Below are 17569 nucleotides of genomic sequence, written 5' to 3'. Positions count from 1 at the left end.
ACTGAAACGGAAGTTATTTTTACTTTTAATAATAGTTTGTAAGACGCAGTTAACAAATGCACTGAGCAGCGCTGTGATCAGAAATCACCTTTAACAGATGAAAGACAGTACGACAAAGATAATGCTTTCCTCAGGGGACATTGAAATGTTTTATTGTGAATATGAGATTGAGCCGAAGAATGAATGCTGTATCAGATGCAGGTAATCACACTCGCTCAGTCCATCTCTCTCTCACAATACTCTACATAATACAGTGAGTTTTTAATTAATACAATTTTTAATGAAGCAACTCAACATTCCTTCATTACTAGTTCTAAAGTGACATTTTCGAATTGGTAATGGAGGCTTCAGCTCAGCTGCTAAACTGTCAAACTGAGATTTGAATATGTAATGTGAATAATGTGAATAAGGAAGTAGTTCCGCACAAAAGGGTTTTTAAAGACACTCCATTGTTGTTGTTCTTATATATTTACACTCGTTTCGTCGAACTGTTGTATAAACGCAATATCACTCGAGTACGAGAGCGATACCGGCTCTACATCAGCGGCTGTGATTGCCTACGGCACTCTGGCCTCTGGCCTAATCACAGCCGCTGATATTGCTCATATATTATACATTTATTTTAAATATGGGTTTTACACTAATACACCTCTTCAACATAGATTCACCACATTGGTCATTTTATTCATTAGGCTTATATAAGTTTTTTTAATATTTAATAATCATAAACTTCAGACACTGAATGTAGGTAAAAGGTGATACATTTTTAATGATTAATGTGTTCAAGAAAATATACATCAGAATAACTTGCATGCTATTTTCCATAACATACAGTATATTCACTGGAAATACACAAATACATTCACTTGGCCTACATATAGAAAGATTCACTGCTGATCAGCCAAACATCTTAAAGAAACTAAAACATGGCTATATACTGGAAACAAAGCAAATATGCTTCATATCTGATCACATACATTCTTGTACACATATCAAAGGTTAACAGCCTCAATTACTTAATCAAATAAAATATGTACATTATTGTTCAAATATGTGCTAAAAAATAAACACTTTAGTGTCTCTTAGGCCACATAAGCAGAGATGACCCTATCAAAAAAGATTAAAGGATCAGGAAACATATATATATATAATCTTACCCCCTTATTTGTTATTTTTTGCATGAAGGCTGATCGTGGCTTTAAATGATCTGTCAATATCAATACATTGGCAGTAATGTCCAAATATATAAGCTTTGTGATTGTTCAGAGAAAAGGAACCCTGGACATGAAAACATTTATTATTGGTTTTTGACTGGCCCTTCATGTAGTGGCCTCAAAAAGTACATGAACACAGAAGTCACACTTAAAAATGTACAAACATTTTTGCATTATACAAAATATCAAACTGTCTAATGCAATGACATTCAGACATGAGTCACGATACTTTTTAGTGGCCACTCTGGATTCTGTTTATGCCATTTTTTTGCAATTTATTCATAAATGTTCCCTTTAATAGTAGTGTGGATAATCTGTGTAGACAATCTTAGTGAAAAAGGACAGAGGCAAATATGGTAGAAACAAATAAATAATAAATATCAGTTTGGATGATATAAAGTACAGACACTTCAGCAGCACCTTGACATTCTAGTCTATAGTTTTGCTTAATTTGTATTGTGTACATATCTAACATACGGTATTACACACTTTTTGCCTATAGTTCACTGACATGACTGAGATCTCACGGGTTATAAAGGTTAACCTTAAAGTCACCAGTAACAGGGCTCCTATTCGTTCTACTGACTGATTTTGTAAGACTTCACATTACAGGGTCCATATTAATATAATTAATTACAATAGCAATAACAATCAGTATGCATAATTACAGGCTGCTCCACAAAATAATTGCATATTAAGAGCATTTTGATTACTGTTACACACACTTCATATAATTACATTTTTAAAAACCCCATGAAATCAAATGCAAATGTGTTGACATGTTTCCTATTCGGCCGGATTGTCTGTTTAATTTGTTTTGCGTAAGCTGGCAAAACCACAATTTGCTACTTTGCTATTGCTAGTATGGTGAAAATATTGATTCATCTGCGTGAACGAGCTGAACGAACGGGATCATCCTAGTTCACTCGGATTCGTTTGTTCAGTTTGTACAATAAACAACTCTTGTTCGGTGCCACTTTGAGTCTCGCTCGGGTTCAAAACACTGACTTGTTCAGTGTATTGATTCAATAGTTTCAATTAATACAATTATGCACTATCAGGGTATGTACAGTGCTGGGTAGTATCTGATTACATTCAATCTGGTTTACGTAATCAGATTCCAACAATGTTGAACGTATAATTAGATTATTATGTTTTAAAATGCTCATATCAGATTACAGTTACTTTTTATGGCTTACATGATTACAAATGTACCTGAGCACCTCTCAGTCAACTTTGATGACATGACTTTTGCTGTTTTCATGTTTATTAATGTTTGTTCATGTGATGTTCATGATTCCCAATCTTTTTTTTTTGTCAGTCAAACTGTTTTGACCTAAAATATTTACTTGAAGTTTAAATCTAAATCTAAATAATTAATATGTAAAATAAATAAATAATAAATCACATATGAAGTAATTTAACATTATGCTTGCATGTTCTCTGATGTTGATTAATGGTCATAGTTTATTTCTCATTTTCTTTATAAAAATAATCCCAATTAAATAAACAAGTTAAATCAAAAGTAATCCAAAAGTAGTCAGACTACTTCAACTAAAATGAGTAATCTAAATTACAATACTGACTACAATTTTCATCATGTGTGTGTAATCAGTAACAGACTTCAGTTTGTAAGTAATCTACCCAGCACTACGTAAGCGTGTTATAGACTCTTTAAAGACAGAAAAATAGGCACACGTTTCACTTACATGTTTAAGTCCGTGTGCAGAAGTGAGCCAGAACGAACAATTGTTCGCTTAAATTATTCATTCAAAAGAATGGATTCACTTATTCGTATGTAAGAGCATTTTTGGACAAAACGTGTGACCTTGCAAACAAGATAAGTTAATATTTTTTTGTCCATTACCCCAGAATTAAAAGACTGAACATTTTAAATATATAAATTATCAACTTTAAAGAGTATGCAAGCATACAGTACACTCAAACTTCTCCTCAGGGCTTTCAAACATGGGCTAAAAGCCACAGTTTTTAAAATGGACGCTGTAATGGAAAGTGACCATTTCAGTTCTGAAAGAAACAATTTTTCTCTTTTACATTTCACCACCAACACAGCATTTAGCATTCATAGCTCGCCCTGTTGTAATGAGACAGGTGAATACAGCCTTGTCTACGACAGAGATCATACATTTTTAAGTTGTCTAGCTTATCTACGAACACGTTCCCCGCTGTATAGTTTAAATATATATGCACCACAGTTAAAGCACTCCAGATGGCAGACTGTTACTCCACGCCACAGTGAAGATAAATGAATGTGGTTTCCTCCAATAGCTCACTCTGGAGACAGCAATTGATTTTATTTGAAAAGCATTCTCTTTTTCGCTTTCTTTTTTCTTGAGGCTGCCCAGCAAAGATAAATGAGAGTGTGTGTGCGTGTGTGGCAGAAGTTGAAAAGTCTTAATTATTTAGTGTTTGTTACTGTGATAGAAAATCTGTTCATGTATTGAGCAATGAGTGTCGACGTTGCTTAGAATATTGATTTAACCGATAAAGAATAAGTCTTCTCTAAAGGTATTTTTTGCCTTAATTGTACACTTAACAGTCAGTTGCACCAGAAGCTTTTTGCTGAAGCAGAAGTCTTTGCGTTTTTGTAATTATTCTTCATCAGGCAGCAATAACAAAGCGGGTTTCCAGCACTGAGCATGTCTAAAGGCTTGATTCTTTAATAAGAGCTTGTGCTGTTTGCGACCGGCCCTTGGAGACCAACAGCATATTAAACGAAAATGCCAGCATGGTTTTTTAATGTCGCAAAGGGAGAGAGTGCTCTGTCTCTCTGCTGAGAAGGTGAGAAGGGAAAGGTGGTTGACATACAGTAACATCTCGTTGGCTCCGGCTTTGAATCCTTTTTCTTCATGTAAAATGTTGCTTTGGTGCACATTCAACTGACTAGGGCTGGGCGATACATCGAATATTGGAGACATTATCGCATTGTCTTTGCTGACGATAAAAATGTAGGGAATATCATGTATACCATGATAATATTAAGAATTTAGTTTATATATGGCGAATATGGCTGCTGTTATGCAAGCTTTGAAATGCTCCTGTGCCCATATGTGTAAGTGCTTTGAGAAGAGCATCAAAGGTTTCTATTTTCAGCATGTAACAATGTTGAGCCTTGTGGCCAATAAGCACTGACCAATCAGAGACATGAAAGTCACAATCCATTCAATAGTGCTGAAAACATGAGTTTTTGTTCAACCACGCTCACTTTCATTATTCTACAAACTCACTAATCATTTATGGAAGCCAGTTTCTACCACAGAATAACTGAATTGAACTGAACTCACAATTGTTTGAGTTTATATCTCAATTCTGACTTTTTTCTTGTGAAGTCAGATTCTGAGGGAAAAAAAGAACAAAAAATTCGTAGACTTGCGAGTTTATATCTTACAAATCGTGTTTTTTAACTCACAAATGAGTTCATATCTCACAATTATGAAAGAAAAAAAGTCAGAATTGTGAGATAAAAAGTTACAATTCTGTGGCAGGAACGGGCTTCCATAATAATTTCATAACTAACAATGTGTAAACGCATTGTAAATAAGAGATTAATATAAATAAGATAAATACGTTTTTTAAACTAGTGTTGATTTTGCAGTAAACTATTTTCCATGAGGGCAAAAAAGCCCACCTTTTTAAATTTATCAAGAGCAAATGCAAAAGTATTGACAAATTAACGAATGTTGTTGAATTTTTATATTGCCCAGCCCTACTAGAAACAAACTCTTTAAATCACATCAATATGTATATTGGTCATTGCCTGGAATGCGAGCAAGCCTTTCATGAATTCTCTTGACTTGGAGATTGAGTCTTTTTTTGCATTAATATCCTGAAAGGCGTTGGCATGTTATAGCTTAATGACCACTCCTACTTGTTTGTTTTTTTTGCCAGAGAAAGAACCACATTTTGGCCATAAGATGTCTCTGAACCTGACACTGGATCTTTCATTGAGGCACTTTCCAACAAACCAATCGCCGCCTTCTGCTTGTCACCAGTCGGGAAGGACTTTTCCCAAGCTCGCCTCACCTGACTTAGTAGCCAGCGTTATATTGGTATGGCATGACTCGATTTGGCGTTCAGGAGGATATGCAGACTGGTTTGCCGTTCTTGTCATACTGGTACACCAGCATCTTGATGCAGTGTGAGTTCGCTGGTGAGATCCAAGGGCTGCTGGTGATGGAGAAGTTGTGACTGGCGTAAAATGGCGGCGGCTGCTTCCTGCATTGGAAAAGGGCCTTTAGCACCATGCCGGCCATCCTGCGGAAACGCTTGCTGATGAAGCAGTACAGGAAGAAGTTGACGCCAGTGTTGAGAAGTGCCAGCATGTTTGCCACATCTGTGACCAAATGCAGCAGCCTGGCCGGTCCAGGCGTCGCCGGTTGGGCCGTGTAAAGGTGGTAAAGGATCATGAGGGTGCGTGGCGCCCAAAGCACAGCGAACACTGAGGTGATGGCCAGCAGGATGGCCGTGGTTTTTCCGGTGGAGTAGCCGCGCAGACGGAAGCAGCTACGGCGGCAACGGAGCTTGTGTACAATGATGGCATTGAGTGAGAAGAAAACGGAGCAGGGGAGTAGGTAAACTGTTGCACAGTGGACCCAAACCAACACATGCTGGCCTGCGCTGCTACTGCGGCCACCGGCGCTCGCTCCCGGCAGCCCGTGCCACAGCTCTGGCCACCAGTAATATGGGACGCTGGTGATCAGGCAGCCAGCGTACACCGCCAAGATCACTTTGCGAGTTCGGGCCGGGTAGGAGACGGTGTGGTATCGCAGCGGATGGCATACAGCAATGTAGCGGTCCACGGTCAGGGGAACCGTGATCCAGATGGATGTGTGGATGGAGGAGAACTCCAGCACCTGCACAGCTTTGTTAAGCGAGTGGGGAAGAGGCGCTCCGAGAATGAAGTCCTCCAACAGGAAGTCCACAAACACGATCAACAGCAGGACCAGGATGTCGGCTACGGCCAGGGCCAGTAGGTAGTTATAGGACGATTTCTGTCGCCGCAGCACCAGCTGAGAAAGGATGATCACGGTGAGGATGTTTGCTGTGGAACGTGAGAAGAAATGGAGAGAAAGCAGAACATGGTGAGAAAGTGTTGAAGTCAGTCTTGCCGGATAATGGCACATACAGGTGAGAAAATTGCATCTTTATTAAACTTCCGGGTGTAAAGAATGAGTCATACAATATTGCACTGGAATTGCAGTACCACAAATAGTAACAAAATTTAGCGAAGCTGAAATCAAAAGCTGCTCCATTTTTCTTACCCACTGCACAGATTCACAATGGCTCAAAGCGTACAAATCACATGAAAAACATACACTTACCTTAACATGCGCACACACATGCACACGTTTACATGCATTAACATGCATGCGCTCATTAAAGCATGCATTCATTTTCATACACATTCTTTCGCATGCACAGTTACACACACTCATGCATTCGTATTTTCATGCATATATGAATGCTCACATGCACGCATTCACACGCAAACACTAAAATTAACATCCATATAGTCCCCATTTCACATGCACACATTCACATGCTTGCAAGCATATTTGCATGTACGTGCATTTAGACAATTTTACATGCACAAACTTTAATTCACACACATGCACAGTCACATGCATTTATTCACATATACATTCACATACATGTTCCGATGCATACATATACATTCACATGCATGCATTCATACACTCTCAAAATCACATGCATGCACATACAGCCACATGCATAAGTTTGTACACATGCGCTGCAAATCAGAAGCATTTACACACATAGATTCACACACAAGTTCAGATGCATACATTATCATTCAGGTGCATGCATTCACACATACACACTGAAATTCACACACATGCACGTGTTCACACGTTGACACACATGCACACTGAAATTCACACACGTGCGGCCATGTATACAGATGCATATCCAAAGGCATGAGAGAACGTGACCATTCTGAGACTTGGTAATTCAATTCGCCCCTCTTCTTCCTGCCTGCCTGTCTCATTGTGACCTTCAATAAAAACTGAACAAGCAGCAGCAACATGTGCAATTACATCCAATCGCTGGTGCTTATGCCGTGCTCTACGTTCATGTCACAGTGACCCAGGAAAAAGGCCCAAGAATACACAGACCCTCTAGCATCCACTCTTTCCTCTTCCTTTCATTACCTTGCTTTCATCCAAACCTGTATTGTTTGTGGGTCACGCACAGGCAGCGTGAGATGTACGGGCAGAAGATATGACCAGCGATTGCCATGACCTCTCACTGTGATTAAAAAGAGCATGCACACAAAAGCCCTGCCTTTATTTAAGCCAAACTATTTAATACAGCGGTAGGGGACGCATGGAGGATAAAGCCTCATTACAAAAGACCTCAGGAAACATTCTGGGATATGTTAACCTGAAAAAGTAATTCACCAAAAGTTGCAGTAAATTTCCTACCGTGGCCTTACTGTAGCCAATGGGCTGCTGCGTGGAACGATATACTGGATGAAAACTTCAAAGTGTTTTGCACCCATGGTGTGTCTCTGCCTGTCTAACAGTCATTCGGGCTGTTGATAAAGATGGAATTGGATTACATATGCCAGTCAGGAGTCTGGAGAATCGCACTTCACAGTTTCAGAACATCAGCTAATTACAAATTTCAAAGACTCCAGCTTCAAACTCACACATACACATTTACATAAACACTGGCAATCTCAGGCACACAAACATCCTTTTAAAGATGTATAGACAAAAGGAAAGACAGACAGAGATAGGTTTGATTGATTCATTTGCATCACATTTGAAGAAAAAAAATGCAAGTTTTACCTTTTCAGAACACACACATTAAAAATGCAAACAAAGCTGTCTATCTCTCGGTTGAACTCACAAACATTTTAGTGCTCTTAGTCTTTCATAGCTTAGGAGATTTTTTAGGTTAGAAAAATAGCATATCAGCATGCTACCCTTATTTTTTCTGGAGTATACAGTATGTATATTGTGCACAGCATGTACATTTTCTGTATGCATGAATAGCCACATGACCTAGGCTACTACATGCAATGCGCTGACCTGTCTATCTATTTCCCATGTGACGATCGTGATTACAGCTGTGAATCTTAATATCTGTTAACCCGTTTTTTTCCCCCCAGGAGGCTGATATATAAATTAATACTGATGAACCCATTTAAATGAAATACTTTTTCAGATTTTTGTTTATATATATACATTTGATTTGTATATATTTACTGAAAATTCTGCTCATGTTCACAAAGGATACCACCTAGCTCATTACAGTAAATAAATATCACCTGTAAATACAGTGCATAAACTAAACAAATCTGAAAGAGTCATTATAAAAACATATATACCTATTCCGTGTAACATTTACTCACAGATAACCTTCATCTACTCCTTATTATGGCAAATTCATGAGATGCTTCATTAATATGTTTTTTGACTAAATTAAAATCTCCTCACCTGTTGTGTTTAAAGGGATAGTTCACCCAAAAATGAAAATTTGATGTTTATCTGCTTACCCCCAGGGCATCCAAGATATAGGTGACTTTGTTTCTTCAGTAGAACACATATGATGATTTTTAACTTTAACCGTTGCAGTCTATCAGTCGTATAATGCATGGCAATGAGTCACCTACATCTTGGATGCCCTGGGGGTAAGCAGATAAACATCACATTTTCATTTTTGGGTTAACTATCCCTTTAAATGCAGGTTAGTTAACGCACCAATGCTTAACCAAAAGCTGATTGGGTTTGAATCTCCCTTGTGAACTACGTTGCGTTATTTGAATATCCAGTCTGATTGGCCAGTTTAGTCATGAGACGAGCCTTCAACTGTCTGGCTTCGATAACATTCGATACAACCATTTCCATCCCATTGGTAGAAAGGCAGAAGTAGCAGAAATGAATGGTGCTTACTCGGAATAACGTTTTGCGAGCCCTTAGGAAAGAAACGCGCGGGAAGAGAGCGTGTGCAATCACGTGAAGTGTGTGGCTGTGTGCGCGGAGTGGATTCCGCCGCAGGAAGACAAGATAATCGCATATAACAGGTTCAGAATTATCGTTTAGGTCTTTATAATAGATTATTACTGTCAAATTATTTTACACAGTTCTGAATGAAAGGACCATAATTTCGAGGGTACGAACCTTCAGCTCAGTTCTAGCGACTTAGATTGAGATGTAAAATGAATGTGGATCAGTCAGATCATTTGGTTTTTGGGAGAATTTGATGAAAAATGTTTATATTTAGATGACTTTTGATTGCAGACTTTGGTATCTTAGCAAATCCAAGCACAATTGAGAGCTGTTCCGAAACCCATATGAGATTACTGGGGTCTTTTTAGCAATATAAAATCTTGAGATTCAGGAGACACTTTTGATGCCATTGCTTTCTAAAAGAAACAATTAAGATCTCATTTTAGATTTGTCTTTCCTACGGTCTGCACAAAACAAGCTTTCCAGTGTCAAACTCAGTATTTTTGTTCAGGATCACTAACAGGATAGTGAAGGTTATTTTTGTGTCTTAGTTCAGTGACAACAGCCTGAAGTCTATTACAGAACTGAATTCTTTGATTTCTTCTTCAGATTACTATTGATTGTTTCTTGTCATAGTAATGACATTTATTATGAAATTCAGTTACTCATTTCTCTCTCATTTGCATCAAATTCTGCAGTTTTCAAAATGTAGTTTCTAGTGCTGGGAAGATTACTTACAAATTGTAGTCCATTACTGATTCCAAATTACATGAGACAAACTGAAGTAGATCCATTACATTACACATTTTAGGTAATGTAATCAGATTACTTTTAGATTACTTGCGGCCGAAATCGTATATCAATAGGATAATCCATAATGATATAAAAATAGAAAGAGAACAAACATATATTCATTGTTATTAACAACATGAAGTGCCTTAAACATTTTAATGTGTTTGAAAGACAAAAGTTTTCCATAGACAAAGACTTGTGTGAATAATATGTAATCATGTAATCAATAAAAAAGTAACTGTAGTCTGATAACGAGTATTTTAAAATGTAATATAATCTAATTACAACAACTTAATCCAAATTACACATAATCAGTTACCTAGCATTGTCAGTTTTAGATGTTTTGTTTTTTGTAGTCTTAAACTTTTAATGTTGTAGTATTTGTTTAATTGCTAATGATTTTTTCAGGGAGCCTTAATGTTATTGGTCGTCTATTTGATAATGAGTTTCTACTAGCGGTTTGTGTGTGTCCTTGGTTGTGTGGATCAGTTTTAGGTCTTGCAGACTTCGTATGTAAGTGTGTTCATGTGTATCAGAGTGTCACTAAGACTGCAGTCCAACATAAAATCCAGATTCACCAAATCCCACTCCCAACTCCCTTTGTTTTACTTTCCTTATCCTCTTTATTCTTCTTTTTCATACTCCACTGTCCATTCTGCTTTTGTTTCTCTTTCACTGGATTAATCTCTCCAGATGCCCCGCTGAGAACATACTTTATTTAGCAAACAAAAGGAATCCATTTCGGCCTGGAGGTTGTACATTTCCTGACATTTCCATTTAGCTGTGGTCAACACCATAAGCATATTGATTTCACTTGACTCCTGTCTTTGTACAGGTCTCTGAGTCCCAGAACAGGAGCAACCAATTGTAATGGCTGTTTGCTTTGAATCCACATGTTTGTATTGTTTTGAGAGTATTGTTTACAGTATATATTGCATTCTGCATGCTATTTTTCATAAAATAGTATATACAGTATTTGGCAACCATTTAAAACAGTTGTATACTACATTGTTGCCACATGACCTTTCTGTGTTGAAATTTTTTAACATTTTCCAAATTTTTGTCAGTTCAAATAAATAATGGGTCAATAAAAAGATGTTAAAAATTCATTTTCAAAATTTGCGTACTGTGCACAGTATGCATATTGTATACTGCTAAATTGTAAATATTACCAATGAGATCTCTATGATATCTCATTAGTTTTTCTTGGAAATCAGTTTGTTCTGTTTGTTTTTTAATGAAATAATGCACATAGAGTTTCATAGCTGGTAAAAAAAAAAAGGATGGTCAATTTTCTTAAGTCATCTGCCATTGGCAGTATAAAGAGACTTTTTCCTGAAGTCTCCAGCTTTTTGTGAGGAAAAGCCCCCAATAACTCTCTTCTAGAGTTTGAGATCTTAGCAGTGTCTCAAAATCTGACAAGATACTGCAACGAAGCCTGCAAAAAGTTTTTCTCTGAATTCAGCAACTCTCACACTAAAAGTTTTGCCTGACTTGCTGATCGTCCTGAAACAAACACGAAAACGCTCACAAACACTTTCCTCACAGAGGCGGTGAGCTCTCAAGAGTGCCCGGGATCATTTACCTAAATTGAAAATCATTGGCTCCACCTCTTAACTTGTGAATAACACCACCAGGGTAATGTAGAGGTGGTGAGAGGATCGTTACTGTGGATCTGTGACCTTCCAAAACACGTGATGTTATAGTCAGTTTCTGGATGAAAACCCTTCATCTTCAGTTGAACCAAAACACATAAATCAAACAGTCCTTCAAAGTACAGCCTTCAGTGTGAGAAGCCAATGAAATAAGACCAACCTCTTCCAATTAGTGACCTTAATGAGCTTAACCTCTAGCGATCAATTGAACAGGCATGAGCTCATCTTAACACACTCGTTTCTGTGGTTTCTACTCTTATTTTCTGATTTAGTGAAGTTAGGAATATACAATGATACAACAGTCTTCAAATTTCATTAAAGGGGTCATATGATGCTATTTTAAAGATCATTATTTTGTGTATTTGGTGTAACAGAATATGTTGACATGCTTTAATGTTCAAAAAACACATTATTTTTCAAATACTGTTTGCCTCTCTCAAATGCGTCATTTTCTACAAAGCCCCTCCTTCTGACAGACTTAAACTATTAAGAAAACATACTTACAGTAGCTGATTCAGAATAAGTGCCAGGTTGTCATAGCAAAGTCGGAATTGACCCATTTTATTTTTGAAATAGCCTTAGCACAGCCAGCCTTGTAGGCTACTCTCCTAGGTTCACAAAACTGTCGTCCATAAAATGCGTTGCACAAATTCGAACATCTGGGTTGTGCTGTTCTGTTGTAAATAAATCTTAACCAATGATTCCTCATTGCATCTACTTTCAGAAGGCCAAATAAAGTGCTTTTGCTTTCGCACAGAAACACACAGCGTCTCCCTGACATGGCTGCATCAACACTACTGCTGTTCCTGAAACCACGCCTTCTTTCTTTGCGTGAACATTTGGGCGGCATTATGCAAATATATCCACATCGTGACATAGATATATGGGAGCGTGTTTGAATTGTTTTGAAGGTGTTTTAACCCGGTCTGGATCAGCCTTCTCTTTTAGATAGAATAAATCCTTTTGTGGTAGACTTTGAGCTTGTAACTCTGCAGATCTCATACATGCACAAATAGCTACATAACACACTAAAGAAAAGGAAAAATAGAAATCGCATCATATGACCCCTTTAAACTGTGAATAGCAGGTTTTTACAAGTTGCCGCGCAGTTCACAGCTGGGCAGTTGAATATGAAATGTCACAGTAATATATTAAAATGCATAATTTTAATATATTTTTTAAAATTATTTTTTGGTATGATTTAAAGGTGGGGTAAGCGATTTCTGGTAGCCAATGTTGACATTTGAAATCACCAAAACAAACACGCCCCTACCCCAAAAGTGTCTCGCCCCTATTTTGATAGCTCCGCCCCACACATACGTACGCAACCCAGGCAATGATTAGTTCTGTGAAACAAAGCAAAACCAATGTTACACCGTGTCTACACCGGACACGAGTGGCGCGACAAAATACTATGGAACTCATTATAATCAGTGATGCTGTCTACACCATAGATATATATACGTATCTATGGTCTACACTGGATGCGGTGCAGCACGACACGACACGACAAATTAAGCCTTCTTTTGTTCCGCAGACGTTTTCCTCTTTTGTTTTTTATCCGCCATCTCTATCTTTCTGTCGCTCGGCTCGGCTAATGTCTGTCCTGTGCACTGAACGCTCTCTCCTCCACATCATGAGTAGACACGCCCCTTACTGCTGATTGGCTACAAGTTTGTTTTGCTATTCGGCCCGAATCAGCTTTCTAAAGCGTTTTTGAAAAATGGCTTACCCCACCTTTAATATCTGGGTTGTATTTTCTTTTATTTTGTGTTTTTCCCCCCTTGTTTTTAAAGGATGTCAAGCAACCTGTTCCTGTTGGCATGTGTCTAATTACCTAGCTTCTACAACAACTGACAGCTGAATGTTGTTGAACGGTCTTCTGCCTATTTACGGTATTTTGCAACTATACACAATTAATTGCATTTTATTATTTGCATTTAACTTTTGTTTTGTTTCACAACAAACCTACTGCTATACTTCTACTGTTAAACGACAACATTTTTAAACATTTTTTTTTCAAATAATCATTTGCATGCAATTTTACAAATAATTTTTTTCAAATAATAATTTGCATGGAATTTTACAATTGGAATATTTGCATTTTAAAAACATCATCAGGACTCTTTAGGTAAATTGCAAAACGGTAATTAAAAAATAATTATCAGCCTCTAACATATATGTATATATAATATTATACATATATGTTTATAATATTCATTCATTATCGTCATTCAAATTATTTGTCAACTACTAAAAAAATACAAACAAAAAGTATCACTCTTCACCTCTTTCCTCTTTAATCACACCTGCTTTTAGTCAACCTCTCTCTTTTCATTCTCTTTCCATCCATTCTCTATGCTTTTCTCACTTTCTGTGTACAATGCCTTTGAGAGGTTTCGCTTCTTCACCTCCTCTCCGTTTCTGTGTGTTTTATCACCTCCATCTACCCAAATCACTGCCAGGTGTGATGACTTTCACACAGTGTTGAATAAAGACTCAAATCTCATCTCATCACGCCCCTATTTGTCCCACCAACCCATGTCGAGTTGAAATTCAAGCTGCTATTTAGCAATCGAGCAACAAGAAGACTGCCTGCCTTCGAAAGCAAATGAAAATATTTGTGTAAACCGCTCAGGCTGAGTGCTTCGCTCAATGACACGGCGATTTATCTCAATCTGACAACGAATCATTCCGCTGAAACTGTGCCACATGGCGTCCGACCTGAGAGAGAAGCTTCGATTAAAATGTTTAGCACACCTGCAAATAATACCATTAGTCATAAATGAGCAATCAACCTCCAGTTGTGCAGGGACAAAATGTAATTTTAGTGTCCAGGAGCATTAATTTTAAACGCTTGAGGCCAATTAATTCGAGGGCTACTCAAGACATCTAATGTATCATCTGTCTTGCTCCCCAGGTCATTCCAGTTACAGCCGGATCTAATTTCAGCATCTGTGGAATAACAGGTATTTCTTGCTGTTATATGATGTGAGACATTGAATTCTGAATGTCACCGATGACCTTTGGACCTTTGGTTTTTCCTCAGTTCTGGTGCCAATATGGCTGCGTCTCACAAGGTTACAGACCATTTGGTCAAGGATGCTACTAAATAATCAAGATTAAGTGGGACAAGATGAAATTTTAATAATCTACATGAAAAAATCTCTACTGATCGGCCACAGACAATAATATTGGGGTGATGCATTCGCCTCAGCCCTGTGTATTCATAAATACACAGACAAAGTCATGCAATAAAACATGCATTGTAACTAAATAATATATATTTTTTAAGAATATGCATGAAAAAACTATTTACAGGTAAAATGTGAATATTTGGGGTGATGCACTTCTCTTACCCCTATGCACTTCAGACATTAATATAAAAAGTCATGGATAAAACATGCATTGTGCACGAAATAATCAAGATTAAGTTGAACCCAATACAAAATTTTAAGAATCTACAATGAAATACTAGCATTGATTGACCACAAATGTAAATTCTGATGGTGATGCACTCGCCTCTTCATTTAGTAATAAATAATCAAAAATGTAAGAATCTGTACTGATTGGCCACAAATGTGAATTCTGGGGATGTTGCACTCCTCTGACCCTTATTCACTTCATATATATATGCACAAAATCATGCATAAAAACATGCATTGTGCTCTAAATAATCAATATTTTAAGAATCCACATAAAAAACCTTGATGGGCACAAATGTGAATATTAAGGGTGATGCACTCCTCTCACTTCATGATTATGATGTCATGCATAAAAACATGGATTGTGCATTAAATAATCAAGATGTTAAGAATCTTGTGAAAAACCTGTGTTAACAGGTATAAATGTGAATGTTCGAGACAATGCACTATTCTCACCCTGTGCACTTCACAAATACACAAAGGCATGCATAAAAACACTAATTAATCAAGCTTTTAAGAATCTGCATAAAAATCCGTACAGATTGGCCACGAATGTGAATGTTTAGGGTGATACCCTATCATGCATAAAAAAAGCATGCATGAAAATCCTGTAATGATGGGTATGAATGTTAGTTAACATTTATCACCCCTATGTACAATATACGCATTCATATGCAAAGTCATGCATGAAAACATGCATTGTGCACTAAATAATCCAGATTAAGTTGGACTAAAGACAAAAGTTTAAGAATCTGCAATGAAAAACTTCCACTGATCGAACACAAATGTGAATTTTGGGGACAGTGTACTCCTCTCAGCCCTATGCACTTCATATATGCACAGATAAATTCATGCATAAAAACATGCATTGTGCACTAAATAATCAAGATTTTAAGAATCGGTGTGAAAAACCTGTATTGACAGGTACAAATGTGAATATTTGGGATGATGCACTCCTCTCACCCCTATGCACTTCACAAATGCACAAAGTCATGCATAAAAGCACTAAATAATCAAGATATTAAGAATCTGCACAAACAATCTGTACAAACTGACCACAAATGTGAATATTTGGGGCAATGCACTCCTCTCACTCCTGTGCACTTCAATGAATACACAAAGTCATGCATGAACACATGCATTGTTGCACTGTTAACACAGGAAATCTTTCTTGCATCCTTCTTACCAGGCAGGCCGAGGCACAGCAAGGAACTGTAGTAGATGACAGGAAACTGTCTGAGAGGGCAACCGTGAGGACTCCAGGAACTGGAGTTGGTGGACAGCACGGTGAAGATGTGGCTGTGCTCCATGGCCTCTCTGCCCTCCTTCAAGCTCCAGAGAGAAGACGAACCACAGCTGGACTGCAGGACACGCAGAGGAAGAGCCGGCTGACACGTGTGGGAGCCGGAGGATGACTGCGCAGCAGAAACACAGACGATGAGAGGCGAGGAAGCCGGCGATGTGATGGGAAGAGAGGCAGGGATGTGAGGAAGAGTGAGTGTGTGTGTGTGTGTGTGAGAGAGAGGGAGGGGTGGGGGGGTGTTGCGAGCTGGTGGGAATGAAATCTGGGGAGGCATGAACACAAAAAGGGTGAAAATAAGTGACGAGGGGGGAGGGGGGCTTGAAGGAGAGGAACATTGGGAGAGCGAGGGGCGTTAAGTGAGGAAGAGAAGATTGGTGTTGACACCGCTGAGAGGTGATTTCTGTGCTGACACACTCGTGCATCTGAAGGGCGACCCAGAAGTAAATAAGAGCTCTAGCATGACTCGACTAGTTCGCACCAGTTACACGTACAGTACATCCATGGCGCACATGGTGGACACGGGTGCTAGCTATTTAGCATTTTTGAACTTGTGAATTTTGTCATTATCTTGGGAAAAATTAAAAGCAATCTAGATATTTTTTTTATTATTAATAATTATTTAAATTATTTTTTTGCCACCACACACTTTTGAAAATAATAATAACAATTAATTATTTCAAAATACCACTTGCCGATACAGATTATCGATAACTGTATTATCTTTGCATTTGTATTATTTTTTTTTTAAGTATACTGGGTAGAAATCAAAGAATATGAAAACTATTAGTCGGCTCAATTTTTTAGTAAATAGATGTTTCCTTTAGTCATTTTCATGCTCAATTAAGCCTGTTAAAATGTATTGTAGAAGCTTCTGCTACTTCTACTGTTCATTTTATTGCACGTTTTATCTTAAAATAATATAATAATTATAATAACTTAATTATAGTATAATAATATATTAAATGGGTCATATGGTGTTGCTAAAAAGAACATTATTTTGTGTATTTGGTGTAATGAAATGTGTTTATGCGGTTTAAGGTTAAAAAAACATTATTTTCCACATAATGTAATTATTGTTTCTCCTCTATGCCCCGCTTTTCTGAAACGTGTCGATTTTTACAAAGCTCATCGGTCTGAAAAGTGAGGTGTGCTCTGATTGGCCAGCTATCCAGTGCGTTGT

The 17569-nt window shown here is 37.7% G+C and overlaps 1 protein-coding gene across 2 annotated transcripts; it reads right to left on the bottom strand.

Moving 5' to 3' along the window:
* Nucleotides 1-5308: 5308 nt before the first annotated feature.
* LOC107695672 (probable G-protein coupled receptor 139) lies at nucleotides 5309-16573 on the bottom strand. Of its 2 annotated transcripts, XM_016495675.1 has the most exons (3): nucleotides 16273-16573; nucleotides 13630-13632; nucleotides 5309-6276 (listed from the first exon to the last, which is right to left on the bottom strand). In XM_016495675.1, exons 1-3 carry the CDS (start codon nucleotides 16394-16396, stop codon nucleotides 5309-5311), a joined length of 1095 nt encoding a protein of 364 aa, XP_016351161.1. In that variant the 5' UTR covers nucleotides 16397-16573. The 2 variants fall into 2 exon arrangements, with proteins under 2 accessions (XP_016351161.1, XP_016351160.1); XM_016495674.1 differs by lacking the exon at nucleotides 13630-13632.
* Between the last annotated feature and the right edge of the window lie 996 nt (nucleotides 16574-17569).

Source organism: Sinocyclocheilus anshuiensis, unplaced genomic scaffold, assembly GCF_001515605.1.
Source record: "Sinocyclocheilus anshuiensis isolate Anshui unplaced genomic scaffold, SAMN03320099.WGS_v1.1 scaffold1075, whole genome shotgun sequence".
In the NCBI taxonomy this organism is placed as follows: domain Eukaryota; kingdom Metazoa; phylum Chordata; class Actinopteri; order Cypriniformes; family Cyprinidae; genus Sinocyclocheilus; species Sinocyclocheilus anshuiensis.
Note: the sequence above shows the minus strand (reverse complement) of the source record. Positions and strands in the feature narration are given on the sequence as shown.